Raw genomic sequence first — 11,416 nt, forward strand, 5'->3', positions numbered from 1 at the left:
CCCCTGTATCTCTCGCCTCAGCTTCATTCGTCGTCGCTGTCGAACTCCGAGGACAGACCCTGCAGCAGGGGCAGGGACATGGAGTGCCGCTCGGGGTCCCCAGGGCCCCCACCCTGGGCTCCTGGTGCGGGGCTTCGGGGGCTGAAGAGCCAGTTCTCTGCCAGGGTTGAGGATAGCCACAGCTTGACTCATGCCCTTGTCTTTCTGCCGCCCTGGTCCCTCCCTCTGGTCTTCTGTGCTGTACCCACCCCCTCACCAGGACCACGCTTCCATCTCGCCCTCCCCTGGCTCCCTCACTCCATCCCCCTCACCAGGGTCCAATGTGGAGTTATGGGTGCCCCACACACTCCTGGGCTCTACACCCCACGCCCTTTCCCTCTACCTTATCCCATCCCTCTCGTCTTCATTTCCCCTAGCAGTACCTGACAGCATCTGGGGCCCCCTTCGGAAGGGGTTTCGGCCCTTGTAGGAGAATCTGGGTGGTCTGCCCTCTGGCCCTTCCTGGGGAGGTGGTGAAGGTGGGGCTGGGCCAGGTGAGAGCACATCAGCAGCTTCGGGGACATCAGCAGGGGCTGACATGGGGGCTGGAGGTGGCATGATGCTGAGGTCAGGTCTGACCCAACTGGCCCCATGGGGCAGTGGGTCTTTGATCAGGGGCTTCTGTGGTCCCAGCACTCCCTTGGGCTGCAGTGAAAACTTGAGGCAGGAGAAGGCAATAGGCAGTGACCGCTGTAACCAGAGCAGTTGGGGCTTCCGGGCTGTAGGCAGCAGCCCCAGCTGTAGCCAGGAACAGGAGAAGACCTGGTAGATGACGTAGATGCTGTGGGTGCTTCGGAGCCAGGGAAGAGTCTGCTGTAAGCTCACCTGCCCTGGTGGCAGCAGCAGGAAGGCCACCTTCTTGCGCAGGCCACCCATATGTAAGCGGATCCGGCAGGGCTGCCCATCCAACAGTCGCATTTCTTCATAGGCTGTCTCTGCCCGGCCATTTGGTGAGTATTCTCTAGTGCAGTGGGCAAAGGCACCTTCAGAGCCTGCCTGCTCCAGGAGGTTCGGTAGTGGCCCCACTGGTTGTAGTGCCCGCCGGCCCTGCCGACCTGGCAGAACCAGGCGGGTGTGGACTGGGCGGGACTGTTTCACTAGCACACCCAGTAGGTCAAAGCAGGCTGCATCCGACAGGAAAGGTACTGCCACTACATTGGGCCCAAAGCGCTCCTCTGTAACCTGCAGGTGGCCAGTTTATAGGTCAGGGACTGAGTTAGGGTCAGAGTTAGGCGTTATCTGGTAGCCTACTCTAGCTTGACCCTCCCACTGTCACTGCACACTGTGCTCAAACTGTTGTGCTTCCTGCTTGTCTCCCAGTTCCCTCTAGCAAAACCTGAATCTCTACTATGTACCAGACTCTGCTAGATACTGGGAATGCATTACAAAATGAGACTTTGTTCTTGTCCTGATATAGCTCAGAGAGCAAGCTGTGGAGCAGATGAGATGTGATTTAACAGCCTTTGTCTTTGATAGAAGAGGATCAAGGATAGTTTCTAGGTAGTAATGCTTTAACTTTGAAGGAATTAGCCAGGTAGGAGAATGGTCAATCCAGGCAGAGGGAACAGCCAGTGAAAAAACTTGAACTTACAAACTAAGAGGGGCATAGTCAGGGAAGTATACTTTCATATTACTTAAGTGTAGGGTGTGGAGAGGGACAAGCACACAGGAGCTTGATTATTCAAGGCCTTGTGTGTGTGCTAAGTGATGGGACTTTTATCCTGAGGACAGTGGGAAGCCACTTGAAGGATTCTGGTTAGGAGGGGCACAATTCAGATAGGCATTTTAGAAAGTTAATTTTGAATAGGAAGGCATAAAATAGAGAAAAAGTCAGTTAAGAGTATTGTAAAATTCCAGGCAAGACATGGTGAGGCCCTGAACTAAAATAATGGGGGAAGGTATTTAGGTTATAGAATTAGTAGAACTCGGTCACTTAAGGGGTGTGGGAAAAGGCATCCTCAAGGATTAGGGTTACATGGGTGATGTCATTAACCAAGAGTGGTTACACAGAAATAGGTTTGGAAGTCCACACCGCATCTATAACATCTTAGTATACACCTTCTGCCCGAGCTTCAGAGGATAGTTCTTTTAGGGATTTGAGGCCTCATCTTTGTAATGCTAGTTCCAGTAGGCTTTCACAGATTACAGTTCCTCTTGGTTTTGTCCTTCTGGCCTTTTTGTGCTGGGTAACCCAGTTCTGGAAAATTTAATTTCATGACCAACTGGGAAGCCCTGTAAGATCCTGTCTAGTAATTGTACTTAGGTATGATCTTGACTCATCCAAGATATTGTTGGTTGAGACTTCTGGCTCTGTGTTCTGCTAAGGAGCATACACAGTTCCCTCTTTGGGCCCCTTTCACGTTAGAGTCCTATTCTTAAAATGCTGTGTGCTCTACTTCCCTCCACCAGACCCCCAATCCCATGTGTCTGTGCCCCTGCTGATGGCATTGCCCACTTTACTGGCTTTCTTGTAGAATTCACCAATGGTCCCTTAAGGTTGATCTGCTTTTTGCTACGTAAAGCTGTTTTGGAAGTGCTGCCCCCCAGCGTAAGGGGGGCGTAGCTAGTTGTGTCTGGACTTTACACAAGCTGAGATAGCTTGTCACTACTGTCTTGTCACCTAGCCAAGGAAATAACTGGTGCTCTTTGTTGATCTGCATGGAAGAATTTCCTATCATTCCTTCTCCTTTGTTTCACTAACGTATGGGGCATTTAACTTTTGGGTGGGGGCATAGGTCTGAAGAACAGGACCCTGAGAAGAACAGTTGGATTTCCAGGGGTGAGAGCAGAGCAATGGTGGGTTAGCATTTTTGTATAGAATGCTCTGCCTCATGACAGTGAAAGCATAATCATCAAATATAACCTCAGAATCCCAGCCTAGCTGCTCCTTTGGTGCCTAGGATTCTGTACAAATGAGACGAATTGGAACGTCTCCAGGAGAGGTCCCTCTAACAGGAGTGTGATGTTCCTTATGGTCTAAATTTCTGCTAAAAGGTGATTAAGCTGGAAACTCTCTTTCAGAATACAGACATGAATTTGCCATGGAAGTTTATTAGGCCCTTATTCTTACCCTGAGGGCCCCAGTGGTTATCCTAAAGCAGGAAAAATAAAGCACTCAACACTATGCTAGGGTGAACGTGTTCTTGGCAGTCATCATTTGAGACCATGACCTGCTTCCACTGCACTTCTGGGTAGAATTTCTGAGGACTTAGAGGCCTGCAAATTCAGCTCTCCCCAGGGCAGCCCAGGAAAGTGATGGTGGAAGATTATCTTCCTGGAGGTACCTTGGCGGGTTTGAATTCTGAATAGGGAGCCCTTGAGCCACATTCTGTTTTTCTACAAAGTGCCCAGTAAATCAGCAGTTCTGGAAGAGGAAACCAGGTTACTCAAAGGTATCCTACTTCTTGAACTTGTCACATACTACCAGTGATTTATCCTGAATGTCCCTACCCTGACTTTCCTGGCAATTTTCCATTTAAATAGGACAGGGAGTTTTTCTGATACTCAGAGATGGTGTAGCTTTTTAATAGTTAAAGACCCCATTTACTTCACCCTAATTCTGATTGATCTAGTCCAGGACCAACCTCTAACTAGTTGCTCTCATTCTTGGGAGGACCTTGGCTCTTCTCTTTCTGCTTCCTTGGGAAGCTGACCTTTGTGGTGAGCTGCTACTCCATTGCCGATGGGAGCTACGTGCCATTAAGGCTGCTTTGAGTTTGGTAGTTACTGCTTTAAGATGATTGTTTTAAACTTGGTGGGCTGCTTTCTGCAAATGCTTTAAATTCACTCTCCTTCAGATAGGCTGACCAGAACCCGATCCCTAAGTTCTCTAATATCAGAAATTAGTGTCCATCTAGATTTTGTGGGATTTTCTGGACACCAGCAACTCAGAGCTGAGATCTGCCTGCTCCTGGAAATCTGTATATTTGGCTCAAAACCCAAATTTCTCATTCTGTGGAAGTTAAGCTGGAGGGAATATCTGTGAAGAGGTCAAAGGTAAAGTTCAGGTTCTTTAGAAAACGTAAAAGGCCTTTCACCGTCAGCCCCTATACCTCTTCTTCCTCATTTTCACCACTAATTCTTTGAACCCTGTTCTAGAGGACTATTTGTAGTTCACTAATTTACATTTTTCTTTCTTTCTGTCTTGGCTTTTGCATATATTCTGCCTTTAACTAGTACACTGTTCACTCACACACACACCCCTGCCCCTTGCTCATTAGGTGTTTTATTAAGCACCCTTTATGTGCCAGGTATTCCTCTTCCCTCCATGTGAATAACTCCTATATGCCAAGCTGGAATGTACTCACTCCAGGAAGCCTTCCTGACCTCCTAAGTCTACCCCTGACTTAGCGCTTCTCTTTTCTGCTCTCATAGCTCCCTATCCATTGTCTTTCAAGGAACCTTTCTTACTGTTTTTGCAATTGTAATTAAATTGGACACTCTGTGCAAAGCACTTAATGCAGTGCCTCACACATAAGCCAGCACTGAGTAAATGTTAGTTATTATTGTCTTTAGGCTTCCAACTCCTTCCAACTTATAAACTGCTCAGACCCATCTAGGTCCCACTTTGTTACTTCCTCTTTAGCCCTCTTTACTTACCTACCTTATCTTTGATGAGGGTCCAGGTAGCATCAGCTTCATCCAGTGTCAACAGGTGAGGGGTACCAACCAACATGATGGAGTGTGGGAGGGGTTAGGCAGGGCAGTAGCTGCTGCAGAAACCCCAAGCTGCCCATAGAGGTGATGCCCCAGGCCCTGGACTCTGACATACTACAGCATGAGGTCATAGAGGTCCTGCCGGGTGTTGGGGCCTTGGGTGGGGAGAGGGCAGTCGCTTTCATAGCCTCACTGTACCCACCACCTGAGTCCATACTGTTTAGTCACCTAATCATTCTCCTGCTTTAGGGGAGGTAGATGCAGGTTTCCATTAGGGTGTGTTTGTATATGTCTGTATGTGTGTGTGTGTGTGTGTGTGTGTGTGTGTGTAGGTAGTTCTTTGTCTGAGTTCTTTAAGGAAACAGTATCGGGCCTTTCCTCCTTAAAGCAATTTGCTATGCTATCTTGTCAGTTGCAGATGACTTCTTTGTGAGGTTGGATTGGGGTCCTGAAGGACATGGGAGAAGCATAGATCAGGACTTAAACTGAGAACAAAGCAGTGGCGCTCAACCTCGGCCATACTTTGGAATTACCTGGAAGCTTTAAAAATTACTGGTACTTGGGTCCTACTCCCAGAAATTCTGGTTTAATTGGTCTGGAGTATGCCTGGGCATCAGGATTTCTAAAAGCTCCCCAGGCAATTCTCATGTGCAGCCTAGGTTGAAACTCATTATTAATGAGTGGGTTACAGTTGCAGTGAGAACCAGGTGTGTGTAGGAGGGTGCCATGCTGAGTGGTGACAATGTGGAGGATAAGAATCGAATTGGGATAATGTTGCCTTAGTAACTGGAGAGAACTTTCAGGAAGCCAAAATTACCCAGCTAAATTTAAGGAAATTTTTCTTCATCCTCTACTTCCTTTCCAAGGCTGCTTTGTATCTAGTGGGTACTCTTCCTTTATGGCCCTAAATCTATGTGTGGCTTTCACTTGCGTCTCCATCCAGAGATCTCAACCTGGTGTTTTGCTGGAGAAGAAGAGTGGTTTTTCCTTGGAGAAGAACCACTCTAGAGAGTCCTTCTAGTAGCTGCTTTCCCACTACACTCCTGTGTGCCCACAAAGACTCCTTGTGTGTGGGGAGCATCCTCCCCTATCCTTGCCCAGCATGTGGAGTTATCCCACAAAGTGGACCATTGTCTGAGGTGACATGAGCATGAAGCACTGGGAAGGGTCCTACCGTGGTGGGAGAGAGTGTTACCAAGAAAAGTTTCTTCAAGGACAGGTGACTGGCCCCAGGAAAGGGCCGGTCTTCCTAGAGAGCTGAGAGTTTGGGTATCAGGTCTTTGAGCAAAGGTTTGGCAAGTGAGCATGGGCCTGTGCTCCAGGAGAGGAATTAATATTCAAATATTTGTTGAAATTGAATGTGTTAGGGGCTATTCCAAACACTTTGAATACATTATCTTAGTTAATCCTTTTAGTAACTTCTTGAAGTAGGAACTATCATTTCCCCATTTTACAAGTGAATTAACAGGCTCAGAGAGGTTAAATAAACTAGTGCAAGGCATACAGTGAGTTAATGGAGGATCTGGGATTCAAATCTGCGTCTGCCTGATTCCAGCTTTAACCATTAACTAGTAGTTCCTTTTGGTGAAGGGAGAGATCAACACGTTCCTTCTGCTCTCCTGAGTGTGGTGGGAGGGGTGTGTGCCAGGTGGAAGTACAACGTGATGTGGTGACAAGGAAATGGGCAGGATGAGAGAAGAGCTGCAACAGACCAAACCGGAAACCCCAAGCTTCCTGTTACGTGAAACCAAGTCTCTTCCTCCTACTGCCCCTTTAGCACATTTTTTGTTATTGTTGACAAGGAGAGGTCACCTGGTAAAGTACAACTGGCACCTCTGTTCCCTCAGAAAGGAATTCTGAGTGAGGTAGACAGAGACAAGGACAAGAGACACAGACGTGGGGCAAAACTGACCAACAGTGCAAGGAGACAGATGCAGAGGGACAGAGACGTTGAGAGCTGTTGAGAGACAGAGGCAGAGAGTGATGCACATCTGTATCCTGAAGGGGGTCCAGAATGAGAAGGGGGTGGTTGAAATAGGGGTGCAAGGATGATGAGCTGTTGGTGAAATCAGATGAGGCTCTCTTTCAGATTTTTGTTCATAGAGGGAGCTTGGAGGGGAAATTGGGTACTGTTGAACTCCTCGACCAGAAGCCCATACCTCTGTCTTCTGTCTTTTGTGGTCTGAATACCATGATTCTCTAGGATCCCTAAATTCCACCCTGCCCTTCTCTAAGTAAGTCCGTCTTTCCTTTCAGCTCACAGAGTCTGAGACTGAAATTTGATGAAGGAAAGCACATGACAGCTGAGTTCTAGGTGGAGCTGATGAGCCCAAGGCCTGGGCTCTTTGGGCCATATCCTGTTCATGGGTTTTGCCACCATGGTAGCACGTTCTGGCGTCTCCCTGGGAAAAAAGGCACAGCTTATCAGCATATCTGAGGAGTGACCAGAGTGGAGAGCACAGGGAAACAAACAGGTAGGGGCTGTTATCCGGAGAACATGCTGCTCTCTGCAAGAGCCTCCAGGGCAGTACAGAATAGTTTGGATAGCAAAGACCTCAGAGTGATCAAGAGCCCTAACAAGTCTCTTCACTTCTCTCAGGCTACAGGGATAATCCTATAGGTCCCTAATCGCTTATTTGAAACCTTTTGGGATGGATGTGTTTTGGAATTCAGAATTTTTCAGATTTTAGAAAGGGAATATTGTGCCCTTATGATATATAAAGCAATACCCCAGTGAGATTGAGGGCGGTGCCCTGTCATCAAACCCATCAATATTTCTGTAGCTAAATGTATGAATATTCATACTAAGTGAGTTAAATAGTATAAATATGATCATGACGGGTCAGGCCAGATTTTGGGTTAAAGTTATGAAAAAACTATTGTTTCTTCAGAGATGTTTTATTTTGTAATTATAGGTAAGGGATTATGGGCTTATAATTGTTCTCAGGTGGTAGTGAGGAGTAAGCGTGCCGGAAAAGCCTTCTGAACACACTGCATGCTAAGGTATGTATGTGATCTCAATCCAAAACAAAAGGTAAATGTCTGCGTGGGTGGACTTTTGGCTTAGCAGTGAACAAGGTACAGCTTTGGACTCAGCTGCCTTGGGAGTTGTGCACAACCATGGAGTGAAGGTGCCTTAGCAGAGAGGCTTCCTGTGGTGGGAGGGAGACAACTCACTGCTTTTGAACATCGGCTGCACATGATTTCCCTTTTCACGTACCAGAGGTGGAAGACAAAAAATGGTGTGTGTGACACATGACTGTCACGCATTTCTTTATATTTCTTTATAATAATGTTGTAATAAGTATCTTACTGCATACATCTTTGTTCACATCTCTATTTTGTCAGGATAGATTTATTGAGGAGGAATCACTAAGAGAAGGATGTGTACATCTTAAAGACTCATGACCCATTAGGATTAGAATTTTGTCACAATTATCTGTAAAATCATTGCCTGGAGGGCTTTTTAACTTAGAACTTTGTGAAAAAAGATTAGCCTTGAGAATGACTGAGCCCACACTTGGGTTGAGGAGAACCGTAGATTTCCTCCTCATCCACTTGGCTTCAGCATTACCACCTCTGAAAATCACACTGAGCTCCTGGGCTGTCTCTTTAGTTCCTTGTTAATGAGGACCTGGTGAGACCCCATGTGGCTGTGGAGATGGCATCACTTGCTTTTTCGGATCTGCAGCCCTCCTGTGTGATATCCCATGGTGCTTGGTCCAGCCGTCTGAGTGGTCCAGATTGTACTGGGCTTCAGGTCTTAATGGTCTTCAGGTCTTAATGGCTAGCCCTAATATCCACGGTTATGATAGTTTTCCCAGAGAGCTTGGGTCTGCCTGTGCAGCCCATAGCTTTCTCTGACCTCATAACAGTGACTCCCTGCCTTTTGTCTGAGAATATTCTCATTCTGGATTTTATGCTGGCATGAAAGATTTTTTTGTGCAATGTCCTTGCAGTGTGGAGTCTTTTAGCAGAAAGTGAATCCCATGTTGGGCAATACCACGATGCTTCCTGTTTAATATCTCTGTTCTCTGGAAGCCACAACAGTGTGAAATATTCCTATTTCATCATATTGCACCAGCGTCGTGTGCTACTCATGATATTGGCCAGAACAAATGGGGGTTCTATTTGATGAGGATATTTTTTGAGAATTCTACATTCTGGCTCAGGATGCACAAAAGGGCAGACTGGTAAGAGACCATAATGCCTCGACCTCAGGCAAACAGGTGAAATATTAAATACAGCGATTTTCTGGGATATCAAAATTTCTTTCAGTTGGACCCCTGGCCCCTGAAGCTGCAGGCCCAGGGAGAGACATTGTAGCCACTAACTCCCGAGACTTGGGCAGCGCAGTGAGGGTAGCAGGAATAGTGATTACACATGAGACCAAGAAGGTTCTCTGAACTGAATATGTCTTAAGGATCAGGGTCTTTAGACAAATTTGGGACTCCAGGGCACATTATCCAGATTCTCAGAAGGTGGGGAATAAGCCTGTTTAGCTCCTTGCCTAAGGACAGACTGAAAACAGCATCTGGCTCCAGGCATAGAGGGCTGTGATCCCAGACAGGTACCCAAGCACTTGCCTCCAGAGGCAGTGTCAGTCTTCCCAGGCTCCCGGGTCCAGGATCTGTAGAGGAGCTTTTGTGTGGGAACAGGGGCAGACTTAGGTTAAAATGATGGGGCAGAGTAGGGGGAGGAGGAGGAGGGTAGTCTTCTTTAAGTTAAATTGTGTGTACTGTGATCCCATGATAATTCCCTGGTCCCTTTTCTTATTTTCTCTGCATGGTAACATGTGGTAGCCTGTCTCCTGCCTCCTCCCAGGCAGAATGCATGGCTAGGCCAGTCTACATATGCCAGTGGTACACACAGTAGAGCCTTCACAGCAAGTACCTGTTGAGTGATTATCACAGTCACAGGCAGACCATGGGACGAAGATGACATAATCCATACCTCCAGACCCCAGACTCCTCTGAATGTCCCCAACTTCCACCCCCAGCCTCCGTTGTTTTCACTGCCTATTAGAACTGGCTTTTTCTGAATGCAAAGGTTTCTAGGAGCTGGTCGCTGATCTGCTTGGTGCGGGTCCCGTAGATGAGCGGGTTGAGGGCAGATGGTAGCAGCAAATAGTTGTTAGAAGGATGTGCATGGGCTTTGGGATGGTGTGATGACCAAAGAGGCGTGTGAGATATGAGAAAAGACCAGGCACGTAGAAGGCTAGAATGACACAGATGTGGGAACTCCATGTACCAAAGGCCTTGGCACGGGCTTCCCAGGTAGGCAGCCGCAGCGCAGCGTGGGCAATGAGCCCATAAGAGCCTGTGATGCCTAGAATATCTATACAGCTGACACGGCCGATGGAAGCGCCAGCCCATACAAGTTGCTGGCCAGAGTGTTACCCCCGACCAGCTCCACCACCGCCATGTGTGCACAGTAGGCGTGGTCTGTGGTCTTGGCTCGGAAGTGCCCAAATTGTGCAACCAGCAGAGGGAAAGGCACAACAACTGCCACAGCTTTCAGTGCCAGTGCCAGGGCTGCATAGCCCACGCGGGCTTTGGTGACTAGGACGGGGTAGTGCAGTGGACGCCCTACTGCCACAGCACGATCACAGGCCATGGCCAACAGTACACAAGATTCCATGGCCATTGGTGCATGAACAAACAACATCTGGACCAGACAGGCAACGTATGGCACAGGCTGGGGCCCAAGCCACAGCACAGCCAACAGCCCTGGAGCTATAGATGTGGCTAAACCCAGGTCTGTGGCTGCCAGGGTGGCCAGGAGCAGAAACATGGGCTTGTGCAGTGTAGAGTCTATCTCCACCACTGCCAGCAGTGCTCCATTGCCCAGCAGGGAAAGCAGATACATGGGCCCAAAGACCAGTGTCAAACAGGCCTGGGCAACCCCGAACTCTGGAATGCCAGAAGAATGAAGGAATGAAGAAGGTTGGGCGTGAGAAGGGGGAGTTGGACTGTGGAGCTTCTGCCATCCTGTGGGGTCAAAGCTTTAGGGCTCATGGGGGCATCAGTCCTGATAGGAGAAGGACAAAGGGAGAGATATGGGGGGTGTCTCAGTGGCATAGATCCATCCAGGTATGTGTAGGAGTGGTGCAGGGCTGGGAGGATTGCAGTGTTATAACCTTTGACTTGCAGTGTTATAACCTTTGACTGTTTTGGATGGATAATCCAGGTCACAACCCTAGCTGGGATGGGAGAATCCTTGTGCCTGAAAGTCCATGAGTATTGCAGGGGGAGTAATGGGAGACAGTGGTAGTGAAGTGTGGTGTCACTGCTGCAGTGGCTAGTATAGCTGGAGCCCTCCATTTGGAGCTCAGCTGAGAGTGGAGCGGAGATGAATGTTTTTCTTCCTAAGGGTCCAAGTAGAGTCAATTTCGGTCTTGTAGATGGGGAGAAGGCCAGTGCTGGGTGGGGATCAGGCCTCAGGCTGGTTTTGTCCCTGACTGTGTATCCTTAAGCAGAACTCCTGGGCCTCAGCTTCCTCAGCTCTGCAGTGCGGGTGAGCGCAGTGATCTTAAGTGTTGCCCAGCTTTAACATTCTGGGCACCAACTCACAAGAAGAAAGAAGGAGAGTAGAGAGAAAGGGAGAAACAGGAGGAGGAGGCAGATGGGACCTGGAGTGAAGGCTGATGTGACAGGAGAAAACCTCGTGGGTTTTTGGGGTGTGGGATGTGTATTTTATTCTTAACTTGATGCTGAAGTAG

The 11,416-nt window shown here is 48.1% G+C and overlaps 2 protein-coding genes across 2 annotated transcripts; both read right to left on the reverse strand.

Annotated features, from left to right (window-relative positions):
- Positions 1 to 23: 23 nt before the first annotated feature.
- Positions 24 to 4,856, reverse strand: LOC307190394 (uncharacterized protein C11orf42; the record flags this gene model as incomplete). The annotated part of the gene is made up of 3 exons (XM_079929561.1): positions 4,643 to 4,856; positions 423 to 1,221; positions 24 to 157 (listed from the first exon to the last, which is right to left on the reverse strand). Exons 1-3 carry the CDS (start codon positions 4,712 to 4,714, stop codon positions 24 to 26), a joined length of 1,005 nt encoding a protein of 334 aa, XP_079785687.1. The 5' UTR covers positions 4,715 to 4,856.
- A 4,860-nt stretch (positions 4,857 to 9,716) lies between these two features.
- On the reverse strand, positions 9,717 to 10,793 carry OR52W1 (olfactory receptor family 52 subfamily W member 1; the record flags this gene model as incomplete). The annotated part of the gene is given in 4 exon segments (XM_079929359.1): positions 9,717 to 9,829; positions 9,832 to 10,036; positions 10,039 to 10,629; positions 10,631 to 10,793. Coding segments are annotated over 4 exon segments (963 nt in total). The 5' UTR covers positions 10,685 to 10,793.
- Between the last annotated feature and the right edge of the window lie 623 nt (positions 10,794 to 11,416).

The sequence above is a fragment of the Stenella coeruleoalba genome (genome assembly GCF_951394435.1).
Source record: "Stenella coeruleoalba genome assembly, chromosome: 8".
Taxonomy (NCBI): Eukaryota; Metazoa; Chordata; class Mammalia; order Artiodactyla; family Delphinidae; genus Stenella; species Stenella coeruleoalba.